The sequence below is a fragment of the Eufriesea mexicana genome, unplaced genomic scaffold (genome assembly GCF_001483705.2).
Source record: "Eufriesea mexicana isolate 0111107269 unplaced genomic scaffold, ASM148370v2 scaffold10819, whole genome shotgun sequence".
Classification (NCBI taxonomy): Eukaryota; Metazoa; Arthropoda; class Insecta; order Hymenoptera; family Apidae; genus Eufriesea; species Eufriesea mexicana.
This window is the reverse complement of record NW_016918457.1, coordinates 150,492-178,428: the sequence shown is the minus strand read 5'-3', so window position 1 is coordinate 178,428 and position 27,937 is coordinate 150,492. Positions and strand designations below refer to the sequence as shown.

The following is a 27,937-nucleotide window of genomic DNA, read 5'->3' as shown; positions in this document are numbered from 1 at the left end:
CTACTTAAATATTTCTAGAATATTTTTAGATAATAATATACATTGTTTTTACATCATTCTTTACAAAATAATGTTCTAAAGTTACGAATTTCCCGCGCTTGAAACCTATAGAGCCGTTAGTGTAAGTGGAACGTGTGAGAGGGCGCATGCGCGGCGGGAGAAATAAGAACGGTCCGGTCGGAGGAATCGCGCTGGTCGTCAGTTTTGCGCCACACGGCAATGGCGTATGTTGTTAGTGTTCTTGCGTTGTGGTTGGTATCTGGCCAACAGGTTATATTGTCATTCCATCAGAATACGCAACGCGAGTGTACATAAAACATTGTTTTAAAGACGATCGTGAACGTGACTGTATCTTTGAAAAGCCGCGGTGCAACCTTCTCGCAGGATCCCGGATGATCTACAAGTGATCCAATATGGCGTCGACCGATCTGTCGTTCGGTAAATGATGAACCCGTGTACCGTATGCACCTTTGACAAGGTCTTCCCGAGGTCGTCCGGTTTTTAAGAGCAACGTGTATCCCTTTTAACATCGTCGAGCGTCGCTAGCTCTTTCTCTCTCTTTTTCGCTGTAGCATCTTATTCACGCGTTGTGCTTTGTTTGTATAACTCGTTGATTACTCTTTGTGAATTAAATGTTTCATTATTTATATTCGATCCTATCGCAAACATCTTTTTAATTATTATCCGTTCGATTTCTACAGTACCATCGACATATATTCATTAAAAAGGATTACATTCATTCATAAATTAAAACAAAATTCTGTGCATGCACTAAGAACGACTAGATAAATTTAATCGAGCAAATTTGTTGAAATTATACTTTCGAAACATCAATTATCGATATTTCATTGCATTCGCTATCTAAGGTTAACATGTTTACGCAATAATGGTTTTTATTTATATAAATCCCGGAGGTTTTCCTTGCTTTATATATACGTGCTAGTTCGCCCCGCGCTGTAATGTTTTTTTTTGTGAAAAGTGAAATTTCCCGCGAAGTGATGTTCTTTTATTTTGCTTCTCGTCGCCGCATTGAACCAGGCTGCATACCGGCGTTCTACAGAGAAGTCTACGAGAAGATCTGTTCTCCCACGAGTGGAAATGTGGAACGAGAGGTGTTTAAATCCCTTCTTGTCAAGTCCCAGCTGAGCAGCTCCGTTCTCAGCCAGGTATGTCTCCTTTTCGTATCCTTCTCGTCTCTTTCTTCGTGTCGCTGAGCGACTCGCACTGTCACATACAAAGAAGAGAGAGTACAGTGCCTTTAACTTCGTAATTTCTTCGCACGCCGCGCTTAGGTTAATGCCACCGCTATAGTTGCGCGTTAACTCTTCTTCCGTATCGAATGATGGCTAATCATTGATGCGTACTGGATGGAAATCGTTCCCGATTAATTAGATTTATTAAAATTAATTGAATAAATTAAATCGAAATTTTAATCGGACGACAATTCGGATATAACCTAAAATTTTTAACTCGGGTTTTATTTCGATCTCGAATTGCATTCGGGGAAAAAATATTTATAATTCACGGAGAATCGAGAACAATTCTTTTTTAATATTCTTACTTTAATATTAATATACTGGATACGTATGCAAAATGGAACTACGGGATAAAAATATTTTTAATTCACGGAGAATCGAGAATAATTCTTCTTTAATATTCTTATTTTAATATAAGTATACTGGATACGTATGCAATATGGAAATACGGGATCTTCTATCGGTAATGAATATCGATGCGCCGTTAGAACGTAATGAATAAGAAATATTCTTAGTTGAGTCATTTTTCATGGATCTTCACATTGTTCGGAATAAATTACAAAATACTCACTGTGTGAGTTACGTCCAGTTAATGTCTTGATCATTTGTATTTTCTAAAGGACGATGACTCATTGTAGCTTTAAGAAATACTTGGTATTAGTGAGCAGCTACTTTTAAGTTTAGGAAACAGTTACTGTCGGATGATCCATATAAAAATGTAGCATGCTCCGTTAATATTAAACGACAATGATCCTTTATTGGTAGCGTCGACAGTTCAACGTTCCAATTTTGAAATGCATATATTTTAATATATTTGAGCATCCTTTGTATTAAATTTTAATATTTACATATGGAATATGATATTTAAAAATCGAATTCAATATTATTTAATACAATAATATCTCACAAATCAATTGTTTAGTATTATTTCATATGATATTATACAATAAATTGTTTATACATTTCTTGTAATCTATAATAGAAAGAAATACGTTAATTAGTGTAAATGTCATTTATATCATACGTATGTTGATTAAAATAAGCAATATTTTATTAAATTGAGTATTTCATTGAATTATAAGTAAGAATTATATATTCCTACCATTATGGTTCGTGATTTGAAAAGTAACGTTCGCGTTTCGTTCTATTTACATTTCTTATTTACCAGAAAAACTTTCGACGACAGATTGCTTGTTCAGGGTCTCCAGAATTATGTTTCTGGTTTATTCTGGACTGGTTATTAAAACACTCTTTACGATAAAGATGTTATCGAATAGCTAGCTGGTGCAATTAAAACGATCGGAATTCGATTTACTGTATCTCTTCTTTAACGTCGAATTATTTTCTGAGAATTTATAATATTCGTGTTTTATCTGAAATTCGTGTTTTATCTGAAAAATTAATAAAAAATTCAGTTCCTTTTCTTTCACAATTACATTGTCAAATTCCAACACAATTTTTCCATGCCATATTTACAGATCCTACATAAAATTCAAATTAAAAAAATTTAAATAAACAGTAGTAAAAAACATGGAGTCTTGTTTAAAAATTTCAACAAATTATTTCAAATATAATTCAACTTCTGAAATTCTTCAAACAATTCAGATATTATAATTATTAATTATATTAATTCAAATATAAACATTCAATTTTTAGGTTATTTTAAACATAATTTGAATTACTAGATTTCTTAAACAATTAGTATATTATCGTTATTTATATCGATTCAAATACACCAAATATATACATACGTTGAATAAAAATACATATTATTCAGTACTTTCTCGCAGTCCCTCTATCTCGAATGTTCTTTAACCCATCGAATCTCCTTTCGAACATTCAATCTAACCGAAACCCCTATCCCAATTAAATCTACTTTGACCAATTCGTAGTTCGTCCACAACGATAAATGCGTTGAACGGTCATTAATACGTCACTGTCAGCGCAGACGCATCGCTTGACACGAATTACATACATCGACGCGGTTAGATAACGAAACGAAATCGTACAACGGTACTACGAACTATGCGTGTACGTGCCGAAACAGATAATATCGGCCGAATATATTTCTCGGGTAGCGGTTTCGCCGCGTGGAGAACCGCCTTCAAATTTTCGACTATCAGCGACGCGCTGCGGCAACGTTTGACACTGAGGAACGTTGTCATCGTTCTTGTATCCTTGTACTCCTACATCCTTATGGAAGAGTGGAAAGAGAGAAGGAAGAATTGGAAGAGAGATAGAAAAAGAGGGCCAGGCAAGATTCAGACCGTGCAATCGCTCCTAGTCTCATGGTATCTGGTACGCAGTCGGTGTGTCTGAAGCACTGAGGTCACATGGAAGACGCATATTCAACGATATGATTCAACATTTTACAACGCCTAGTCTGAATTTAATTACGCACTAAACACAGAATCGTTTTTGAAAAAAAAGTTGAACTTTTGTAGTCGATTATGTTCCAGTTTATTCTTCTTTTGTTTATGAGAATTAAGGTTAGGAAAAATCAACAATTCGAGAGGTGAGGGATACGGTTTGTTATGGTAGTCTAGTTATCAAATCTGTGATCTAAAGAGCATAAAGAGGACGTTAACCTTTTAGGGAGTGTAGTGCAGGTATATTAAAAGCAGTATACATATGTAACAACAAATAGTATATTATTTTTCGGTATTATCTATTCCATTTAATACTTATAAATATATTTTAAATAAATGTAAGTGAAATGTAAAATATAATTTTTTTCAATTAATTCATTCCTGAAGAGGTTAAGCGTCCCGTACATATTGAAATATGCGGTGCATGGTGCAAATCCTAAATTTCATTATGTAGGTTATGTATGAGGATTGATATGCACATAACATAGTCGGAAACGGTTTGCACCGATACAAAAATTAGAATACAGCACTGATTAATTATCTTTAATCTTTTATTCTTTTTTTAAGAAAAAATCACTGTTGAGCGTTGTAAATCACCGATGATTTATGGTATAGGCATAAACAAAATTAAACAGTAGGCATAAACCAAGTCAAACATAACCAAAACTGAATGAAATCCAGTCAAACGTGTGTTCTGAGTCACAGAATTTTTTATTCTCATACTGTTCGCTGTACATTCTAGATTTTCGTATAGAAGGCAACCACCTGTGGAATGTCAAACAGGTTAGACAATCGAAATTGGCGAGTTTCCAATGTAGAAACGTTCAGTTACATTGTTAGACCGCAAAGTACTAACGAGCTTCCCATGAAAAGCGAGCAATGAGAATAGCAACTAAACATCCACCACATCAAACAGTAATGAACCAATCACTACATAGTATAGTTTACATTAAGATAGATCAAACATTGAGAGCTCAAACAGAGAGAGACGTGTTAGAATATTAACAGGACTCGAAAGCAACACATACGTGCAGGTGATTATGAAAGATATTTTATTTTGAGACATTAAATGTTTCGCCTTTGGTCAAATTATAAAATTGATTTAAATACAAATACGAACTCGATCTAATAGTACAATTTTTCGATTCTTTGAAAAAATTTATTACTGTACAAAAATAAATGAATGTAATACAAAATAAGTGAAAAATTCATTTGTACTAAATTTTTTACATTGGCCACTTTCATAATTACAAGTACATTATAATTTGTTTCAGATAGACTGTAAGAAAAGGCTGTAAAAAAGCAGTTGTAGGTACAACACATAAAAGAACACAGTTTTAATTTAATGATTCTTTCCAAATAATACATTTGAGAGAGTACCCTCCACTATTTTGCGTCGCAACAAATACTCGTGTTGGAAAATGGTCATACTTTTTTTTTAAAAAACTGTTATAGTTAGTATTAAGTAAATTTTCATGAATTACTCACACGAAGATAAATTAAAATTGATGCAATTTATGAGTGGTTACATGCAATGCTATATGTGTGAGTATGTGTAGTATGTGTCTAAATATTTCTTTTGTTTAATTGCATCTGTTAAATTGCTTGTTTTATGACTAGTTTTTCTAACAGGCATTGTTTTCTTATTTCATGCTATTTTGTAATTCTAAGGCTATTTTCTAAGATTTGACATATTTATTGTTTAAGACTTCTTTTGCCGACATTCATTGTTGCACAGTGTTTTACATAACAATGCCATGTTTCAAAAAATTAAGTCGTTATTTTACAAAATTACTTGTAAATTGCATATCGAGATAATTTAAGAAAATGATAATAAATGAATATAATTGTAGATCAAATATATTTATAATTAGCGAGGGAAGTTTTGGTAAATTAATGGAAGGATCTTAATTAAAGTACTATGATCTAGCCGAGCTATAGTACATTCTGGTAGGCTTCGAATTATCACTCATTCGGACAGCTCGTTATCACCGGCAATTACTTTGCGGTCGGTGAATAAAGTTTCTTTTCGTAATGATTATATTGTCTCGCGTGTGTTGTGACGGTATCATTATTTTATCATTAACACGCCCGCTGACGATAGTCTGCCCGGACGCCCCTTTGTAATAATGGAAGATTATGTAGCAGGGTCAGCTGCAACGCTTTGCAATAAATACTTTTTATAAATTAAAATTTTCATATTTATATGAAGGCTATAAGGGAAAACGAGATAGGTTACGTTTTATATTTTTAATTAATGGTACAATTTTAAAATTCGATTTAGTGAATCTTATATTACAAATAATGCCATTTTTTAAGTTTCAGATAAACATGAAATATTACAGATATGAGTTTATTATACATGTATGTATTAATAAGTACATAATAATTATTTTATTATTATTATATTATACAATAAATACGTATTATACTTATGCAATAATTAAATTGTATATGTATTTCTTATTATTAGAAGAATTATGTCTTTTGCCTTTCAATTATACTATATTATAATATTTTCTCTTGAGCAACAAGTAATACAAAGTTACAAAATTTCCAAAAGTACACTTACATTATGAACCATTCTTTAATAAATTTTATATTAAAAAGTTCAGCGTTCGATTTCCTCTATGAAAATGATACTGTCGCTTAAAATTAATTATTCTTTTGTAATTACAGGAATGAATTAATTATTATAGATTGGGCGTAACGAGTACATAAACACCCAGTGTATCCATCTCTCAATCAGTTCAATGAACTTTTCGCCACAACGTTCTTCGCAAAATGGTTTATGCTTCATTCATAATTACTATATTACGTCAAGTATCTACTTACAGTTATTGAGTATGTATCCATGAATGAAATCACTATTCGTGCACAATTATTTTTCGTTTCTGCTAAATGCAATTAACACGAAGAGACTCCTCTTTCCTTATAATCGTTCAATAAAATTCTCTTCCTAATTTTAATCGGCATTACATCTCTTTCCCAGCATATAATAATACAAACATTTCTGGAACTTTCTTTGTTCCCTTTGCAATTCCACGGTACATGCACCGGTCTATGGAGTCTCGACGCTTGTTGATCAAATGACATCCTACAGCTAATTCGACACAATGAACTATTATCGAGATGCGGCTTTTGAAAAACCCGTCAGAGACAATTATTGGGGAAATTAGAAACGACAAGGTGACACCACATGACACGACACAACGCGATACGACGTAACAGGGATTGAACGTCGCGTCTCGTTCATTGACTAATGACACAATCAAAATAACGTTACGTGGGTCGCCGCTTTATCGCTAGTCATCGCGGGTCACTATAAATAGGCCGATCCAGAATGATACGCATCGTGTAAGATGATACAAAGTGTTTGCCCTTTGCCTTCGTGGTTGCTTACTTGCTTATGCTTTTATAGCGTTCCAGGAAGTTTTCGTATGCATTTTATATTTACATCTTTGCATTTCTTATTTATTTGTTATTTTTATATTTATATACTTTGTACTTTGTTTTCGTATTTTTATATTCTCCTTTTTTATTTTTATATTTCCTACTTCTTTTTTCCTTTTTTATATTTGCTATATAAATCTTGTCTTATTCTTATATTTCTGTTTCGTGTTTTATTTTTATACTTTTATATTTACTATCTCATGAATTACACGAAATGATATATATATTCGTATAACTTGTAATTTTTATTTTTATATTTTCACGTCTTGTACTTTGTTTTTGTATTTTTATGTTCTGCGCTTTATTTTTCATCTTCACTGTACTTTTTATTCTTATTTTTATTCTTCCCTTTGCTCCTCAAAATTCATTTCTCTCGCTGTATCACTGTAGAGGTCATTCTGTTTATGTTAATTATTACTCCTTATCTCATACGTGTTAATACAAAGTTCTCTATACGCTACTATCAGCTATGATTTTTAATAAAATATCGATTATAAAGAATGGAGCGTTGAGTAATAGCTGTGAAGCTATAAACACTCTCATAATAGAATGACAAAATGTTCAAAACGCGTAATACTCGAAGGTAAAATTTTCACTTGCAGTTACATAATTGGATATCATCTGAGATATAATTAATGAAAGTTGCACAGAGTCGAGCATACACGCAAAGTGCAGAAATTACACGAAAAGGAAAGGCACTCTTCATATTATCTGCATAATTTATTTATCGACATTTTATTCAGTTTTTACGCTATTTTATTTCTGCGTTTGATGCTATTACGATATTTTATTTACTTCTCACCGATCAAATTTTAAATCATAAAGCGGAAAGTATCATATACGACATAATAAAATGCATATTATAATTATATCTCGTGTAATTATAAATTTAATATATAAATTTAACATTTAAATATTTAATATTTAATAATATTAACTTAATATTAAATATTTGATATTTAAATATAAATTTAATATATATTACAACCCTTTGCACTTCAACTATGCTATTATGAAGACATTGATGATCTACAGTGTTAGTCATTTATTAGTTTCATCTTCATTTTCATCCTCATCTTTAAAAGAAAATTATTGTATAAATTTCAGAGGAGTATAATTATCTTTGCTAATTTTTAACTTAATGTCAAAATTTTTTCCAATGAAAATGTAAAATGAAGTTGTGATAAATATAATATAAAATAATACAATATAAATGTAACAAATTTATACTCTAATTTATTAAAATGTGACTTCCCCTTGTCTCTTCTTCCACTCTTTTTCTTTTTGTTTAAAATGGATAAGAACATAATGAGTGGTTTAATTATAACTTCCACGCCTCGTATCTGATCTTACCCGGAAGTTGCAAACAAAACTTGTGTTTGAAGTAACATATGAAAAATGGAGAATTCAAACTCGAAGGCCGCATGTTCTTTGTCTATCAAACAGAAGGACAGCCCCACCGAGCATTGCAATAAGAGAAAACTACCCAACATAGTGAAACACCGTGCAATACATGTGCAATCATGGGCTGTTCGAAATTTCTACTCGACACTTTCATTTCCCAGAAAGGAGATAAAAGTTTTAAATGAAAAAGGCAGTATAAAGCATCTAATTAAACAAAAACAGCGTTTACGTCGAATTCTTCATAGGTCGTTTCTCTCTTAATTTTCATTACTCGGATATCGTGGAAATTAGCATTTTTCTCTGTCCTAATATAAATTTCATCGACGTCTTATTATGATGATGTCACCGATGACTTATGATGCGTAGAACGTGGTGCACTGTTTATTGGTCGAAGTAACGATTAGCATGTAAAAAATGTATACATTAGCAAACAATGTATTTTCAAATAAGATAACGGGTAATTTTGTTGTTTGCTCGCTGTAACACTGATGAAGTTATATAATAATAAAAAATTACATGATCTACTGTAAACACGGATATTACCTAATTTCGTTTGATGACTCTTTGTAGTATCATATGAACTTTATAACAATTTTAAAAGAAAAAGGTATGAGAATTTTTCAAGTATGAAATACCATAAAATGATTAATATTGTACCTATATTTTATGTATTTATTGAAAAAATTTGTATATAAAAACCTTTAGATTTTGGATAAAAGTTTTTACATATAAATTTCTTAATTTAAGATACCATAGTGTCATAGATAAATAATTCTAGCAAACATTTTCTGTTGTTTCCGCATTCGCGCAATTGATAGGAAATTGAAACTGTATAGTTGTTGGGATCCTCGCACGCGTACCATGCGACGATCGACACGAACATGCACGTGAGATAAAGCCATCATGGACATGAGCAGATCTCCCTGCCCTCCGGTTTTCTTCCGTCGCGGACGAGACTAATTTTGTTTAATGACATTCCAGTTGTTTCGCGCTTTATACGATACACGCGTCCGTCTTTCCTCTTCCTGCTCATCGATGTACAGTCTGCTCGTCTCTTTTCGTCCTCGCCTTATCGTTAATTAATTTCGTTTTTATCTCTTTCTTTTTTCTTCCAGTATGAAGTTGCATTTATCTTATTCGGTATGAGATTGTTAGAAAGTTTTTCGGTGTTCATAGTTAACAAAAGTAGGACAGTGTCTTCTAAACAGGTATTTTATATATGTATGTATATCTACGTTCGTGTTTCCTCTTCCTGTTTACCACTTCTCTCCATTTGTGTTCCATTTTTTTCTTTCCGTTTCTTTTAATTAAGTTTCACTCTGTTCCACATTGCGTTTATACGTGTCGTTGTTAAAAAGTTGTTTCTTTATTATCTCGTTGTCATAATGTAGGCTCTAATAAATTATTAATAGACATTAAAAAATTAATTTGTTTTCTTTTTTAAGTATGTTAGTATTATTTTCATAGCGACAGTAATTCTACCTTTCGCAGTATTATCGCAAAAGTGTTACTTATCGTGTAATAGTAATACGAGATACAAGTAATTAATACCTTCTAAAATCCATTTCTTCTTTCTTAAAATTTAAAAATCCATTCTGTCAATAAAGATTCTTTGTCCATTAATGTTACCTTAAAATTTCTGAAAACCTTCTATTTATAAAGAAATTATAGCTTACATTTTTGTATACAACTTTTGTATATACATATGTAATATTTGTCCATATCTCTAAAATAACGGAGATATTGAATCCAGTCGAAATTATCGGTTCACTCTGTATACATATTATATGTAATTTACATATATCCACGAATAAAATATTTAAAACCATTCACTGCGACTAACTCGAGCTTTCCACTGTTCAAAATCAAATATTCCTGCCATTTACCCATAAATGACATACTCCTTGAAAATATATACCTGGGACTGCTTTTACACGGTGAAAGTGTACCACATAAAATCCTGTAAAAACGCCATACAGATATCGATTTGCAGTAAAATATAAAATTTATCTTAAAATACGCAAAATATACAATAAGTAATTTAAAATATAGAAATACATTCAATAATATATATATAACAAATACAATAATGCGAAGCAAGAATGTATAAATAATAAAATGATGTGTAAATAGTCAATAAGCCATAAAAGAAATACAAAAAAGAAAAAAGACTATATTGTATTGTCAATTATTTTTATCAACATAATTCATCATTTTAAATCCATTTTCTTACTTATTTTCAAACTCGTGTAATTGTAAACATATCGTGTTAAACAAGCCTGTAAAGACCTAACCTCAAAATCACGTAAAGAAGAAACTCCATTGTGTGAAAAATAAGAGCTAAGTGAAACATGAAAGTTTCCATTCGACGTACAAAATACATTCAAATATTTCCTCTCATCTCGCAAAACGATGGCACCCCGAAGATAAAAGTTCGTTCGTGCGAGACGAATGTACTCCGTAGACTGTATAAGGTCAGACGAAGATGCAAATAGAAAAACACCCGCATTGCCGGTTCACGAGCAATCGTATTTCAGAGGAGAATTCCTTGACGCGATTCAAATGCAGCAGGAGTGGTGAGGGTGGGGAGAATGGTGGGGGGTGCGAGGGATTATTGAAACTGAAAAGACGAACTCTCGTGACGGAGTAGACTCTCAGCTTTCGCGGCGATTGTTCGGCATACCAGGTTCACACGTACCACGAACAAGGAACTTATTTTCACTGCGGTTTCCTCTCCCGCTGAACTTGATCAACGATTAAGGTTTAATAATGCTCGTGAAACCGATGAGAAAACAAGGAACCCGAACTGCGGGAACAAACACCGGAACACCACGGCTCTTGTGCACTTTTGTGTTTGCCCATGCTTAACGTTCGAACGCATGCGCTTTTCCTCTTTTCCCATTCTTTTGTTTATTTTTGGCGCGCTTCTGTTCTCACGTCCAGCCAACTTATCCTAACCCTTTCATTTATTTTACGCGGTAAGTCAACCAGTTGTAAAATCAGTTTTGAGAAAATAGGAATTGGAATGGGTATCAGTCAACCGGAAAATTAATTTACTGTCGGAGAAGTTGGAACTAGATCCGTAGTAAGCAGTAAACAGCTATGGAATTAGATACGAATAAATTGGTTTTCGGAATTTTATTTTTATTTTGAGCTTTCTAAGATCATTAAAGAAAATTTGATAACTGAGAGATCAATAAATCTATTATGTTTCTTCTTGAATTTAATTTAATAGCTTTTTTCGCTTATATATTTAAAAGGATTTTTAAGAATAGATTGTAATGAACGTGGACATCATTTTGCTTGAAAAATACTGAATTTTCCAACACACATCTATTTTAATTATTAGGATTTTATTTGAAGCTTATAATGTATGGGCTATAGTATTTTTATACTTACATAATTGTTTATTTTATAGTTATATATGTAATATTATTTTCAAAACATACTCTTAATGTTTGTTTTAGCTTTTAGCAATTTCTATTCTTCAGTGATAACCTAAGGATTCCTATGTTTCTGATCATTTTTGCATTTTTACAAATTTTTGTTGTACTTTATTTTTCTATAACAATTTTTAATAAATTTTATCACTTATTATTACTAAGTTCTATATATTCGTTGCTTCTTTAAAAATTATTGTTATTAATATTTTACCCTATTTTATCGTGCGATCCAATTTTCCGTCGAAATTCATTTTCTCTCATCGATCAATGATCGACATTCTTATATGCTAACCAAGCATGTACCATAAAGCATATCGTTGAAAGGCAGATTTACTGGTTGCTGCAGTACTAATATTAAGTTATCATCAACGTGATGTACCTACATTTGAGATTGAAATTCCTTATAATAATATCGGTATCCTCACGAGGAAAAAAGGGAGAGAAACGAGTAAATAGGTTCGATTCGTGAGAACAGCTTGTTGTTCTTGTGGAAACGAGTTTAATAGCATCCTGCTGTCTACACCATGAAATTGTGGTTTGAATACATTCCGTTGTTAAAACTCGTTTTGTAAAGAAGCATTTATATTCTCGAGCCATTTATATTTCGAATACGAGATAAACTACTGAAAAATCAAGAAATTCATTTGTATTCTTCTCAAGAAATCGATTCCAGCAAGCGCTTCAGCATTTGAAATACTTCAAATAAACGTAATTATGCTTACCTTGATCTAAGTTCAAGTATACTCTTAATAGAATTTTCAATGATTTTTAGGTTTTAAATAGGTTTTAAATTAATTAAAATTGATGTATTCGTCGCGAAGTAATTTTATAACCTTTTCATCGTTCTTATTTCAACATACGATAATTTATGCACATAATTTTGTATAAAATATATTCATGTATAAAATACATATATATTTTGTAATATATATTTGATGTTATACATACATGTTAATATAAATGTACTAAAAATATACTGTTCAATAATAGTCGTAAGAAAATTACAATAAATAACCTAAAATTCCAGTTTCACATTTATATCGTAAATGTATTCACAGAGTAATATAAATAAACATATCTTATCATTCCAGTCGTTAATAACCATGCAGTCAACGCAACGTTGTAACCTCCAATTGAAAAAAGAACACAGAACTTCTTTAAAACTACTCAACGACAAAATTGAAGAAAAGGAATTGAGGGATAAAACAATAACTAGCTTCCTCTTTCTATCATAAACCACTTTCGAATCAACGTCTGAAAACAATTTACACCAGGCTTCGATTCATGGATCTTTCCCAGAGAGGGAACTCAACTTGCACGTCGCTCTCGTTCACGCTCGTCGCGAGAACGCGTGTTAACAATTTCCAATAGAAACGCTCGATCACAAAGAGACGCGGATTAGGTGTAGCCTGTGTTGAAGCAGAATCTAGATGCGCGTAACGTGCGGTCCCCGTGTACTCTGCCAGATCTGGGAAGAACAGAGAGGCAATGGGAATGAAAGAAGGAGAGGTAGAATGGCAGAGCAAGGTATAAAAATTCTCGGAATGCAGTTACTTTCATTTATGGCCTAATCCTTCGGACTCGTTCTCGGTGTTAACCGAGGTTGCACCGTTAGTCGAGTGTATCATGCGGATTACGTCGCATTAAGCCGTTTTCAGATTAAATCAGGCCCCCTACCTTTCGTGTAAACAGACCGCTTGATTTTAATTAACCTATACGCATGACGTACGCGAAGGCATGGTGATGAAATAGAACGTGTTAGATTTAGAAGTTGTGAGAAGTTATAAGGAAGATTTATTGGTATCTTGTCTAGATTCGATTAATCTCATAGCTCATAACCATATGAAAATGGCGATAATAGAGATCGTTTAGCTTTTACGTTGAAATCTGATACAGAGGGATTGTTGCCATACTTGTCAGATGAAGACTTGCTAGATTTACTAGTTCTACGTTTGGATTATTTGATAATTTATATAAAGCTTGTTAATGTCCAGTGGTTGTTTTAGCTTAATCTACAATAAAGTTACAAATAAAACAAATGTAGATAAGAACACAAATAAATGTATAAAAATCGTGAATTTTAACAAGAAACATACAATCTCCTTGTCGTTCTCTATTGTAATATGTACTTGAAAACATTCTTGAGTGTCAGGATATTAAAATCCCTATCTCTCCTTCTCTCTCTCTCTCTCTCTCTCTCTCTCTCTCTCTCTCTCTCTCTCTCTCTCTCTCTCTCTCTCTCTGTGTGTGTGTGTGTGTGTGTGTATCTCTCATACAAAGGCATCTGTTAATACAATAGGTGGTGTTTCGTGATATTTTTCCAAGTATTGTTGGATTTAGATAATAAGCAGTAAAAGGTAGAATTATTTTATACTGCCCTGAACTTTTATCTGCTTGGTAACGATGAAAATGTCGAGCGTATACCAAGGCATAAAGCTAATATCCTTCATCTTTCTCATGGTTTTCCATGCGAACCTGTTCCACAATTTTCCCGCGCACCTTTTGCGCAACCATGTTATTTTCTACTAGGCGTGCCTTTCGTTATTTCAAATCGTGTTTATCGTGTTATTTTAAATTGAGAAACGCAATGCCGGAACGTAAAAGGTTTTTATTGAAAACTTTTTAACATTTTTCTCAAATGTTACTTAAAAGAAGCAATTCTTTTTAAGTTTAAAATTACAAATTTTAGTTCAAATTTTGATCATATTCTGAAAAAAATTTCTAGTTCGTATTAAAACATTTAAATATGTTATATAAAGACTAAAATTAAAAATTATGAATATATAATATATAAATAAAAATTAAATCAAATAAATCTACTAAAAATACTACCATATATCCATAGAGTATTACCTATTCTTCATAAAAATTGTGAAGCTAATAGCTAACAAGAATAAGTTATTAAAAAGAATATCTTCACTATTCATTAAAGTGCTTTTAAAATTGTCAAATTTTAAAGGAATCCAACGTGTAAACAATTATAAAATGTCTTTATTTAACGCTTAGGAATTATATACTAAGAGAAAAAAGAAAATAAAAATATGCATAATTGGAAGATAGGAATGCAAAGGATGACACTAGTACCAGTGAAAGATTCGTTGCTATTAAATTCAACCTTGATTGAGTTTCGTGATGGAAAGGCGTCGCTGTCGTGAGAATTGCATTAACGGTGAACGAAATTGTCGATGTGGAACTTTCTTGTGTGAGAACAACAGAACGATTACCGAATAAAGGGGAGGTTTGTAAATAATTCATCATGCGAAGCTACGCTCTCTTTTAATTACGATAAAAATGCTGAATCCGTTATGAAAATTTCCATGAAAAATGATGCTACTAAGAGGTTAGACTATGCATGACGCATTATAAGATAGTCAAAGTTCCTCATTTTCGAGAATTTACGAGGTATAATTAAATAACTGTAATTATTTTCATGTATGTAAAATATAATTTTAATGGCACTCTTACGTGTAATCTCGTGGATAATGATTTATTGCCTATATCGCCTTACACGATAATTTAATAATTAATAATATCAGTGCATTGATAAGTTACAAGTTTTAGGTTGCAGACATGCATTACGTATAAAACATATAAAACATTAGTATGGTAATATTATTAGCGTACTTTACAAATATTTTTTGCTCGAAGTATAAAGTGCTGAGTTACAGAAATTTGTTTATAAAATTTTGACAAGCTTTAGAATACTCATGTTCTAGAAAACTAGTAATTTCCGTTATGATTTGAGGTTATTAACCAGTGATTAGTAAGTTTTTATTGACTGTTTTTATTTGAGGTATTTATTTTAATGATTCATCATTTAGAATCAGCTAATTTGTGATTTGTAAAATTTACATGTAGAATCGTTAATTGTTTTATTATCAAATTTGTTAGTGTTATGCAAGGATTTATTATTATTGGTAACTTGTAACTTTCGGTAATTTCTGAAATATTTCTGAAATGGAAGAAAGGACAGGTTTATGAATATTGTTTCTTTTTCTTTTTTTTCCTGCAAATAGATATGGGAATTGGTGGACAGCAAGACGGGTTATCTAACCAGGAGCGGATTATACAAGGGCCTTGCTCTAGTCGCGTTTGCCCAGCAAGGAAAGCACCCAAGCGACAAACTCCTGGAAAACTCTGAATCTCAAGGTTTGTTGCACGTTTTATTCATTAAAACAAAAAATTCAGAACAATTATGAAATTTGATAAAAGTAAAATGAAATTAAATTTGGTAAAACAATACATATTTCCTCCCCAAATCATGATAAATAAAGGAAACATGTACAATGGATAAATGTACAAAAGGATATATGTACAATGATTTGGTTATGAATTTCCAAGTTTTCACAAGTATGTAAAGTAACATATTTTCGTGTTTGAAAATATACAAATTTTTCTATTAGAAACAATTAATCCTTAAATTAAATGCTTTATTATTTGTGTGAATATTCTTTTAAATCTTCTAATTATTTCTACACGTGAATTAAATATACGTAAGAAAAATAATGGTTAGTATTCTAAAATTATCTTGCTTACTTCAACAATTATCAACATATTCTGAAATTCTATGATCCTTCCACAATTAGTACTAATTAATACTAAATATTTCTTCGTTTAAATTTTAGATTACCATCCCAAAGATCCCAAGTTTCCTACTAAAAAATGAAAAAAAAAAGAAAGAAAAGAGGAGTGATCAAAGATAATCAGAAATGGTATCACGGTGTCGCGTCGACGACAAATTTTAATGGAGAGTAAACACACTTCCGGTTACCACGTACTCGACAGATAACGGAGTATACTCAACTAAAAGTATCACTGTAATTGGCTCGTTATCACGTAAGAGGCTCTGATAATCTAGAAACACAACACAACTAACATTCATCTAAGGAGATCCGGATTTTAATAGTGTCACTGACCAACACAATCATCCCTTGTTCTTCTTATCGTAAAAAAGACGTTGGTTTATCATGGTTAAAGGCGATTCACCGGAAGTGCACCGTTCTTCCAACGATTTCACTCGTCGTGACTCCGTGCACACGGTCACCTACAATAAAAATTAATTAAACCGAAAGAAATCAATTCGTGAAAGATATAAAATAACGTCTGTTCATAGAAAGAAGGAAAAAAGGAATTAATTACAAACTGTATAATTGATGTTATTTTACTCTTCTTCTGAATAATTCATTAGAGATCATTTACTGTTTAATTACGGATGAAAGTGTTTCGTTTATCTAATAAGTAGTTGTAAAATGATTTTCGTGTAATTTCAAAGAGATTATTTGTAATCTTCGTGCAGATGAATTCGCATTATCTGCTCGAGTTACGGACTCAACAGTGTTATCATTAATCATGATTAAAACTGTACCATTATCGTACAATTTGTACTGGGTAGCTTGCTACATAATTCATAAGTGTTGTCTATGTTTCATTTACGTCACTTATTCACCGCATATCTATTGCTCTTATTTTTTAACGGCATTTAAACTCCGAACAGTTATTATCGACTATCTATTGAAATGAAATGTACGAGTACGGAATGTGAATTGAATTTCTGCCGACATTGATGAAATTGATGATGAACTCGTATATACATTTTGTGTTGAAATAGGTTGCGTGAAATAACTGGTTACCTTTGATTACTTCTCATTATCCTAGAACGTTAAATTATAATTTTTCAAATTATTTTTTATATATTATAATTTACTATTATAATTTCTCAAATTTTTAAATTATAATAGTATAATAGTATAATATAATAGTATAATTTATATTCCAAATTTTGAAGTGCCACTTTTATTATTATATAATATTTATAATACTTTAAGACAATATTATTTAATATTATCTAATAATCATTCTTATTTTCCGAAGTCGTGATTTATTTTTTTTGATAGTCGCTTTCATTAACATTATTAACTCTTATTAAGAATTTATGATATATCATTATCATTACAAACATACTTAACTCTTATTAACTTTCATTAACTATTGATTTTTAGTTTTCTTTCCACAAATTTATATTTTAAATATAAAACAAACTTTCTCTTTGATTTCATATTGTTACAAAAAATATATTTTTTCTTTATGATTATTTGTTGCCATGAGAAAACTAGAAGTTTTTAAAAATCTGTAAATAAAATGTACTGTAATTTTATCATCGTTCAGTGATAGTTTAAAAATCAAAGTTCGCTGTTTCCTTTTTACGACCGTTTCACGTTGTATTTTGCTAATTAACGTAACAAGAAGTGAAATCGGTAAAAAGGTAGCCAGAACGAGTACCGTCTCAGGTATTATCACGTACACGCAACAAAGTATCGTAGGTCAGGTAAGCCTTTTCCAGTATGGACGTTGCGGCTACGACGATGATTATCTTTCACGACGGGGAAACAACAATGCTGAAAGAAGTTACTTGTGGCTTCGCGAATTAGCTACACGCGATCTAATCACGCTATAGATTTTATCGGGCAACTTTGTCCTTACACATCTCTTGTAAGGTGAAGCGAATAAATAAACCAATAAAAAGAAAAATAAGATAACGCTGTGTTATTAAGTATCTCCTCGCTGATTTTACAGAGTCTTGTAAATTATAGGCTTGTTAAGACTGGTTTATTTGGTTCCATTGAGCGGTTTTAAAATTTGTTTCTTTTTTTAATGTTGGTCTTTTTTTCCATAGAATTACCTGTTCCTGTTCTGGGCGATCTCTCCGAGGTAACACTATTGGCTCAGAGGTTGCACAAAGGGAGCAATCCAGCCAAGTTGAATCTCACTTATTCGGATATATGCAATTTGGACATGATAGAGGTGAACCTGGTGCCAGAGAAAAAAGGAATTTTTTTGAAGCACGTGGAGTATCAAGTAACCAGCAAGGTATTTTTCTTGCACCCCTATTTGCTCGGCATAAATTTGAAATATTATTATTTTTGTATTTTACAAAAATTTCTCTAAGTAAAATGTTTATTTTTCCTTTTTTTTTTTATTAAATATAAGCTGTAGTTATGAAATGATTACTAAAAACAGTTTCTATTTTCAGAGATTCAATTCCGTCGTTTATAGACGTTATAACGATTTTGTGTCGTTGCACGAGCTTCTCTTGGCAAGATTTCCTTATAGGTTGATACCGAAATTACCACCGAAGAAGATTGTGGGAGGTAAAATATTGATTCATTGATCATTTATTTTCTTTTAACATGCTGTAACAGATATTTATAATTTTACAAAATTCGTGTTCAATATCTTTTATTCTTCACTTACTGAATGTTACATACTTGTTACCATCATAGATACTAAGAATTGTTATTAATTTCGATAGCTAAATGAACAAAACTGTGTTAAAATATAATAAAAATAGTGTTTTAATTATATTTTCATGATTATAAATTTACTCTCTAGACTATTGCAAAAAGTAATATTATAATAACATAATTTGAATTACTAACCATAATATATACATTTACAGCTGACTCTCAATTTCTGGAAGAAAGAAGACGATCCTTATTAAGATTTCTTACCGTAATTGCTCGTCATCCTGTAGTGAGCAAAGATCACATCGTGCAATTCTTCTTTACTTACACTGGCGAAGAAACACAGCACAAAATTCGTGAGGTGTTCAGGCGAGTACCTGACGAGTTTGCAACGTCAGAATTGTCGTCGAGGGCAAAGGAATTGGTGCCTCCGGAAACATTGACCGAGTTCGCGAACAGTCGCGACCAGATCAGAGTGATACTCCTCGGAATTTCCCGATTAAAGAATATTGCCGATTGTTTAGCAATCAGATCGCACAGTTATGCGGTAGATATGGCGGAATTAGGTACTCAGTTAAGCAATTTAGCTTCGGAACCGCATGGCACCACTGCTTGGGCCACTGGTGGTTCCACTATTTGGCAAGAGATGAAGAAAGGATTCCACATAATTTCGAAGTAATTACTTCATAGAAAATACTTTTCCTTTTTTACGAGGTTCCTTATATACGTTCGTAATTTCAGAGAATTCAATCTACTTTCAACAAGAGCTCTTCAACAAGCAGTCCGAGAGGAAACGATGATATGTGAAAGGCTGAATCTTCTCTTAGACGTTCTAGTGGCGCATAGAATCCTGTGTGAGAGGCACGAACGTGGTGTCAGCGCCGATCATCAACGTGCATTGTCTACTATGTTATCCTTAAAGAAGCGGCAAATGCAAGGAGTGATACGCGGAACTGACGTAAGTAGATCCTTCAAGACGGTGGAGCAGCAAACGATGATTTACAGCCTTAAGAAAGGTATATTTATCCGGTGACTTAACTCGATTCATTGTTACCGTGTGCGCAGGTTATTACGTGATTATTCGGAAATTGCTCAAGGTCTTTTATGTTAATGTCGGAGGAAAAATGTGATAATATATAATCTCAAGCTTGTATCGTCTTACATAATTCGTTCCAATTGAAAACAGGCTAATACGTGCAGCTGTCATATTTCGATATATTCCTTTACTTTTTTATATTGATATCAAATTCAAGTTGTACGCAAAATGCTTATAACATGTTATTACATATACCTTTAAAACAAGTTAATATTTTAATAACAGCAATAGTACAGTACAAAACACTAGATTTATTAGTGTATGATATAGAGAAAATATAATATTGCGTTAAATATAAAAAATATTTTTATTTTTTGTATTCAAATTATTGTTATAATTATATATATATTATTTGCCCTTTAACAGATTATAAATTATTCGAAGTAAAATGTTTTTATCGGCTGTTTTATTCCATCAAATTCGTTTTTATTTACAGAGTGATACAGTTGAATATCTTGAAAATAAAATGGTGGCTCAGGAGTCGGTGATTGCAAACGTCGAGTTACGAAATTGCTTTTCGTTGCACTGTTTGCACATGGAGACACAGCTCGTTCACGCCCATTTAGAAATACTTGCTACAGTTCTACAGAGTCTTGTCAACGTGCAAATTCGTGGTCATTCTGAGGTGAGATTCTTCCATTATTCGCAATATATTTTAAATATCGTAATAATTTCCATCGTGTTTGATGTTATCGACAAACAGATGAGAATTTGGTAAGTGCAATTCATCAATCACAAAAAGGATAAAATATTTTTGTTATTATTTTTTACATATATATTGAGGTGAAAATCGTTGAAATAATTTTGTATCAATATTTTAAATAAATAACATTTAAAATGCACTATAGCTCGCTGAAGTATGGAAGTTGATAGAACCAACAATCATGAAGTGTTTACCAGAGAAATCAACTACTGGATCGAACGGAATTTCATAGCGAGAAGAAAATTTTATTTTGTAACAAGGTAAGCCTTGTTGTTAAGAAAGAAAACCGTGAAATAATTATAATGTACTGTTTTAAGACACCCATATTGAATTTACATTTTTAGTAGTAATAAATGCAGTTCATTAAAAAAAAAATAAATAAAAAAATAAAAAAAAGAAAAAGGAAAAAAAATAACTGGGTGCAATACATAATTAAAAAAGTATGTTGTACATGCTATTATATTTTGAACATATACAATCCGAAGACTTTTTAATACATTCCTTGTTGTGTACTTAATATATTTTATGAGCTGATCGATACTCGTTAGACGAGCATATAATACTGTATATACAATAAGTGACGCTTTCTTTTGTAAAGATGCACAATTACATAAAATGTCTGTATAAAAATACTAAACAATTGTAAATAATTTGTTTACAGAAATATTGCGTTTTTTATACGATTTAGAAGTCTGACGAGTGTTAACGTAATTTCTGTACGCCACGTTGATCGTGGATATATGGAATATTTTACACACATTTATATACGATACTCGCCTTTGTATACTGGTAACAAAATATATTGTTATTGTATAACCATATTCATTTACTTTTATATTCCTATTAAATTAAAAATCATTTGAATTCAATTTTTTATAAAAATATTAACAAAATTTGGAACATTAGAAACATTAAAAAGATTATTAGAAACATTATAAGTAAACAGAAAAAATATATTAAACATTAACATTTTTTAAACTATAAAATAGCTATAATATGTTCAAAAAATAAGTTCCACGAATAATTTATTAGATAAATATAAATATAAGTGTTTTCACAAATCATAAATTTAAATAATTGAAAACATAACAAAATAAAAATAGAAAAGTAGAAAAAGCTGAAGTTATATAAAATTTATTATTTTCTTAGAGCATAACTTTTGTTATTATATAGAAGATGGTTTGAATAATAACATAAATATTTATATACAAATATTTTATTTGTACACTTTTTTTACACAATAAATATAATAAACTTATTTTACATTTAACTTATAACTAGAGATATTCTTTGTTACCTTAGTTTAAATGCATACAATTTATTTCCAATTTTAAGATGTATTTTAGTGACATGTATGTATCTTGCTTCTGCATGCTCAACCAAAAATTGATTTAATTTAGCAGTCAAAGAATGTGTATGACTATTTAGAACTTCAAATTCATTTCCAAGACACCATAAAAAGCTTATATGATAGGAACAATCCTAAACATAAAAAATCATTTATAATTATTATGTAACAAAATAATAAATAACAAAATTTTTATTAAAAATAAGTAACTACACTTTCATATAACAAATATTACTTACTTCATAAAAAGATGGTAAATTATATTCAGCAAGAAAATTGTTAATATTTTTCACAAGATGACTGAGAACTCCTTTACAGTCATCACACTCTATCCCAAAAAATGTACGGGTCTTTTCCTCATTAATGTATGCCCGTACATTTAGAAGCTCTAATGTAAATTGATCTGTCTGCTCACATAATTTCTTAATTTCTTCTACAAAGGATTCAATCCAATGAAACTTTAAAATTAAAGTTTTTGTTATACTAATATGACATTGCTCAGAAAATATATTACATTTAACTGGCATTTCTTCCATGACTAAAAGCATCCATGAAAGCATAACTTCACAAGGTTCATCTAAAATTTAAAGTTGTTGCAATGGTTTTATTTTTCTAGCTTAAACAATAATATTTATTTATTTTCTTAAATACTAACAATTAATATAAAGTAAAGTAGCCCAGTTACCACGTTCATGTTTAAAACTTCTTACTCTTCCCTCATGTTGTAATGGATCATCATATACTTCTTCATGATGAGGAACTCCTTTCCATGCTACAATGCTCTCAGGTAAAGGTAATCTACAAAATAAATATTATTTAAAAATGTTTTATACAATTAATATAGAAAACAAAAATGATGAAATATATTTTATATCTATTTTTAATAAAGTTTATTAAATATATTTTCTTTGTTTATTCTGAATGAAAATTTGTAAAGTTTAAATAGAATAATACGAGTAAATTTTATATAAAAATATACGTGTGAGAAAAGAAAATACAATTCATTGCACACATATTTATTTTTATATGTATCAACATTATATTATAAATACGCACGTAATAATTCTATATTGATTATTAAATATAATTATAATTAAAAATTGAAAATTAAAATTTATTAAATATTTCCAATATATATATTCCATGTAAATAAATTATATCGTTTTAAACTATAAATAAAATCACAGTATATTTATATACTTATTAGAAGTTACGGAACATAATTATTAAAAGGAAGAAGATAAATACCGTTTAGAATTTTCATTAGGTTTACTGTTATCGTCAATTTCATCATCTTCAGAATCAGAAGCATAAATACTTAATAAATCCAAACCCGACATAGTATATAATATTTAAAATTACGTTAACTTTTTATACTTTAAGGTTATGTTTTACAATTATTTATACTGGCTCTTCCTATCTTTCAATTCTTTGTTAAAATATAATATTGGAGTATATCCTCATTATTCTTCAATAATACTTAATTTTTACTATTTTTAAACGTGTTACTTTTTAAGCAATATATCTATTTAAAAAAAGGTGGTTATATTAAAATTTCTTTTAATAACTTTCAAACGAAGTTTATAAGGTTAAGTTACTAAAAATCTCAAAACATAATATAGACATAATGGACAATGATGTACATACATTATTATGTACTCACGTTTCTATTGACATAATTTTAATCTATTTAAAACTTGGCTAAAATAGTACTACTCTTTTTAGGTTTAGATACTGTTAAATAAAATGAAATTTAAATTATAGTATTATAGATGTATTATAAACTAATTACAATTTATACACATAAAATAAATGAAATATCAGTTTACAAGTTTATATGCAAGGTAATACTTTAGGAACTTAATATTAAATATTTTTTTAAATTTTATTATATTATACTTTTTTAATATTATTCTTATTTATGTTCTTTTATTACATTTACTTATTCGCTAAAATCTTCTTCATCACTAAAATATTCATTCTTTTTATATCTTTTGCCAGATTTTTGGACTGGTTGACTTTCTTCTTCATATCCCTTACTTGCTAATCTCTGATTATTTTCTAATTCTTTTTGTCTTTGCTAAAATATGAAATTTTATAAAATGTTAATAAATTTGTAAAACATAGATTAGTATATGCAGATACTGATTAAATTTTAGTCACATTGTGAATAATATATAAAAATACATTACCTCCATCGCAATAGCAGCACTTAGTGTTTCTACTTCATCATCCCAATTATCCTCTGCTGATTCATCATCACTGTTTTTACTAAAATTGTTGGTATGATTGTTAGATTTATTTTTTTTTCTAATTCGATTCTTCTTTAATGGTGGATTTCTTGGTCCTAGTGTATTGTTTCTACAGTTATATGATAAGTGACCTTCTTCCCCGCATTCATAACATTGAGATTTATCTGGGTAGTCTCTACGACGAATAAATTCAGTGCTTCGTCCATTATCTACTGCTATGGAACTCTTTACTGTTCGACCACCTATCTGTTAAAAAATAATTTACAAAATATTAGATGTAATAAATATTATTATATGAAGTAAGCAGTAGTTCACCTCAGTATTATTTAAGTTTTTGGCACAAGCAACAGCATCTTCTGGAGCAAGAAATAATACAAATGCAACTCCACGACTTTTTCTTGTAATTTTGTCTTTCATTACTGTCACTCTATGCAAATAGAAATATCATATTTCAAATTATTTATGCTGTAAAAATCATAAAAATTTTAATCTCATTACAAAATTATCATTATATATTACAAAAATAATGTTACCAATTATATATTAATTATATCAATTTTTATGTTTATATCTTATTATTAAACACTCTTGTATCATTAAAATAATATCTTGATTTTAAATGTATAACAATGTTTTTAGTTTTTCAGTTTTTAAATAATTTTAAATGATTTATAGAATACATAAAGAAAGAAGTAAATAATATAGTTTTCATCACATAAATAATGCAAAAATTAGATATTTAAATTTTACAACTTACTTTATAATTTTCCCATAACTCTGTAAAAGTTGATGTATGTCATTATTTGTTAATGAAAAAGGTAAATTCGAAATGTAAACTGTTGATTTACTAGGTACCACTCCACCACTCATTATCTTATTATTATTTATAAAATTTATTTAATTTAACCTGAAATGGTACTAAAAATCAAAATTGTTACAAAATGAAATTTTATGTACTTTAAAATGTATGTTATATTTATTCTTATTGTTTGTAAAAAAAAAGAATAGAATGATATATTTAATAATAATTTCATAAAGCTGATAATTTATATTAATATTTCTTCTATATAAAATACGTTCTATATAAGAATAATAAAATTATTTTTGACAGTTCATGCGTTACATGTAATATTAGTGATATTAGTAATTAAATCACAGAGATAATTAATAACATAATATAATTATAATACATTTACATGGCTTGAATGTTATTCTTATATTTTATAAAAAAAAAACTTACACTCTTTAATGTGATATATTTAAATAACATTTTAATTGTACATTAAACAGTAACATATTATAAATACTTACAAAAATATCGTCATAATTATTTATACATTATACAATATCAATTTTTATATACATACTGAAAAAAATAGTGTAAACTATACGTATAGTATACTACGAATTTAGCTATCAGTAGTACCAACATGTAATATTGTATAAAATCTCAAGTACATTGAAGATGTGATAAGTTACATCCTTCATTAAATTATACTTAGAAATAATTAGAAAGGTTTTAAATTATTACATTAAATTATATTTAATATAATAAATTTTTTATGTAGGTGTAAAAAGATAACTAAAATAATTATATTTTGCTCATTATAGTGATACTATAAATAAAGATTCTGACAAAATTTTATCTAAAAGAAATATAACATATAGATAATGTTAATACTTATTTTACTCCTACATAAAATAATATCTTATGTCGTTAAACCTATTTTTATTGAAGATACGAAATTATGTTAATACATATATGTATTAGAAATAAAACAATTAAATAATAAAAAGGTATTTAATTTAGTATTGTAACATAATAGAACACATGTAAAATTCGAATTAAAAAATTCATATTTTATAAAATGAATTAAATATATTTAATTCTGTAAGTACAGAATTTACATTTAAAACATTTACATAAATTAACTACTAATTAAGTCTCTTAAAGGTTCTATTTAAGGATGGCTTTTTTAAAAATATCGCTTGAAAATTGCTTAATTACTAAGTATAAGTATAATTACATATATATCCTTCACTATCATGCTTTCTGTTTATTTATGTACTAACGTTTCGTAAGTATCGGCGAGTGATTAAGAACAAATGTTAAAAATTTGGTTGTTACTATTTTTGTGTAATAATTGCACAAAAAGATAAATATATTTTGGTCCACTTTATTCTGTGACTGTTTGAAATTATTTACAAAATGTATGATACAGAATGGAGTAGAAAAAATGAGATATTAAATATTAATAAATAAAAATTAGATAAATTCAAAACTTACGTGATTAATCAAAATTAATCGTTAAAATTAATTGTGTGCAGCTCTCTTACCATTCATGTAACCTATCCATCGTTCTGCTGTAGTAGTAAAAATCGGATCGCTATCAATTGAATTGAGAAGAAGAAGTTGATTAACATGAGTAGAATGATAATCCCATCTAGCTAAATTTGGAGCAGTTTTTAATGTAAAATGACGTAAATCATATGTAGTACCAGAACCTGTATCATATAATGTTAACATGCTTTTTAAGGACGTCATACCCTGATTAAAGAGGCGAGATGCTTCTTCCGCGTCTTTACCCGTTGCTATGCTTTTTAGGTCGTACAAACCAATTAAAGAATAAATAAATCCATTAAGTATAAATAATGGAGGTGTTGTAGGGTATTCTTCATACCACACATATTTATTTAGAAATACTGCAGCTACTCCTCCTTTACTAGAGGATAATTTAAAAGGTTGCAAACCTCTAACAGCAGCTTGTAAATACTTTTCCTCCCCAGAATGATAATATGCTCGTGCTAATACGGAAATTGCATGTCCTTGACCCATACTAGAATACCTATGGTTGTTATACAGAAATATATACATTTAAATAAATGTACTTATGATTTAGTAACGATTTAATAAACTGTTAAAGTATAATACCATCCAGGCTCAAGAGTAGCCATTCCAGGAGCTACTTTTCTCCTAACAGGATTTGCCCAACCACCAGAACTAATGTTCTGATTACTAACAAACCATCTAGCTGAATCATAGAATTGCTCCATATGTTCACTTGTAGATAATGTTATATTATCAATCATTCCAGATCCATACAAAGTTATTTTAACAATCTATAAAATATTTTATTCTTATTATTCATCTTTTAATTCCTTTCCATCAGTATTTTTCAAACATTTCTTATATTTGTTATATATTACCTTTAATTTCGAACGAGACATTTTCTTTTTATTTTTATCATTTAGATATAAACCCTTTTGTAGATCAATAATTAAATCTCTAGTGAATTTTCTCCATTGATGATTAATTTGACCAATTCCGTAATAAACGTGATTGTTATAAGTATGTAGCACTATGTTACTAGT

The 27,937-nt window shown here is 29.8% G+C and overlaps 4 protein-coding genes across 5 annotated transcripts in view; 1 reads left to right on the top strand and 3 right to left on the bottom strand.

Annotated features, from left to right (window-relative positions):
• Positions 1-207: 207 nt before the first annotated feature.
• Positions 208-21,283, top strand: LOC108553511 (sorting nexin-8). 2 transcript variants are annotated; one of them, XM_017908440.1, is made up of 9 exons: positions 208-438; positions 1,039-1,166; positions 15,942-16,074; positions 18,599-18,792; positions 18,956-19,073; positions 19,382-19,841; positions 19,908-20,124; positions 20,699-20,887; positions 21,111-21,283. In XM_017908440.1, the coding sequence occupies exons 1-9, from the start codon at positions 414-416 to the stop codon at positions 21,195-21,197; spliced, it is 1,551 nt and encodes a 516-aa protein (XP_017763929.1). In that variant the 5' UTR covers positions 208-413; the 3' UTR covers positions 21,198-21,283. The 2 variants fall into 2 exon arrangements, with proteins under 2 accessions (XP_017763929.1, XP_017763928.1); XM_017908439.1 differs by lacking the exon at positions 208-438 and having other exon boundaries at positions 907-1,166.
• Positions 21,284-22,258: 975 nt separating this feature from the next.
• LOC108553521 (U6 snRNA phosphodiesterase) lies at positions 22,259-23,653 on the bottom strand. The gene is made up of 4 exons (XM_017908450.1): positions 23,562-23,653; positions 22,969-23,111; positions 22,553-22,890; positions 22,259-22,447 (listed from the first exon to the last, which is right to left on the bottom strand). Exons 1-4 carry the CDS (start codon positions 23,651-23,653, stop codon positions 22,259-22,261), a joined length of 762 nt encoding a protein of 253 aa, XP_017763939.1.
• A 602-nt stretch (positions 23,654-24,255) lies between these two features.
• LOC108553519 (zinc finger CCHC-type and RNA-binding motif-containing protein 1) lies at positions 24,256-25,435 on the bottom strand. Its single transcript, XM_017908448.1, has 4 exons — positions 25,323-25,435; positions 24,881-24,992; positions 24,506-24,811; positions 24,256-24,393 (listed from the first exon to the last, which is right to left on the bottom strand). Exons 1-4 carry the CDS (start codon positions 25,433-25,435, stop codon positions 24,256-24,258), a joined length of 669 nt encoding a protein of 222 aa, XP_017763937.1.
• Positions 25,436-26,879: 1,444 nt separating this feature from the next.
• Hsepi (D-glucuronyl C5-epimerase) overlaps positions 26,880-27,937 on the bottom strand; it is a 2,483-nt gene continuing 1,425 nt past the window's right edge. The window contains exons 5-7 of the mRNA XM_017908447.1: positions 27,773-27,937; positions 27,498-27,685; positions 26,880-27,411 (exon numbers count right to left, since the gene is read on the bottom strand). The exon at positions 27,773-27,937 is cut by the window's right edge and continues 30 nt beyond it. Coding sequence (XP_017763936.1) covers positions 26,880-27,411; positions 27,498-27,685; positions 27,773-27,937 — 885 coding nt within the window. The remainder of the gene's footprint in view (positions 27,412-27,497; positions 27,686-27,772) is intronic.

What these genes read in the sequence shown, in the direction of transcription:
- LOC108553511 (XM_017908439.1), top strand. Translation starts at nt 960, where the DNA reads ATGTTTTTTTTTGTGAAAAGTGAAATTTCCCGCGAAGTGATGTTCTTT. An exon ending in GGATTCCACATAATTTCGAA is followed by an intron (nt 19,842 to 19,907) that starts GTAATTACTTCA and finishes TCGTAATTTCAG; the next exon opens with AGAATTCAATCTACTTTCAA. An exon ending in GAGTGATACGCGGAACTGAC is followed by an intron (nt 20,125 to 20,698) that starts GTAAGTAGATCC and finishes TTTTATTTACAG; the next exon opens with AGTGATACAGTTGAATATCT.
- LOC108553519 (XM_017908448.1), bottom strand. Translation starts at nt 25,435, where the DNA reads ATGAGTGGTGGAGTGGTACCTAGTAAATCAACAGTTTACATTTCGAAT. An exon ending in AGTTATGGGAAAATTATAAA is followed by an intron (nt 24,993 to 25,322) that starts GTAAGTTGTAAA and finishes CTATTTGCATAG; the next exon opens with AGTGACAGTAATGAAAGACA. An exon ending in AAAACTTAAATAATACTGAG is followed by an intron (nt 24,812 to 24,880) that starts GTGAACTACTGC and finishes ATTTTTTAACAG; the next exon opens with ATAGGTGGTCGAACAGTAAA.
- LOC108553521 (XM_017908450.1), bottom strand. Translation starts at nt 23,653, where the DNA reads ATGTCGGGTTTGGATTTATTAAGTATTTATGCTTCTGATTCTGAAGAT. An exon ending in CCTAATGAAAATTCTAAACG is followed by an intron (nt 23,112 to 23,561) that starts GTATTTATCTTC and finishes TTTATTTTGTAG; the next exon opens with ATTACCTTTACCTGAGAGCA. An exon ending in ATTTACCATCTTTTTATGAA is followed by an intron (nt 22,448 to 22,552) that starts GTAAGTAATATT and finishes TTTTATGTTTAG; the next exon opens with GATTGTTCCTATCATATAAG.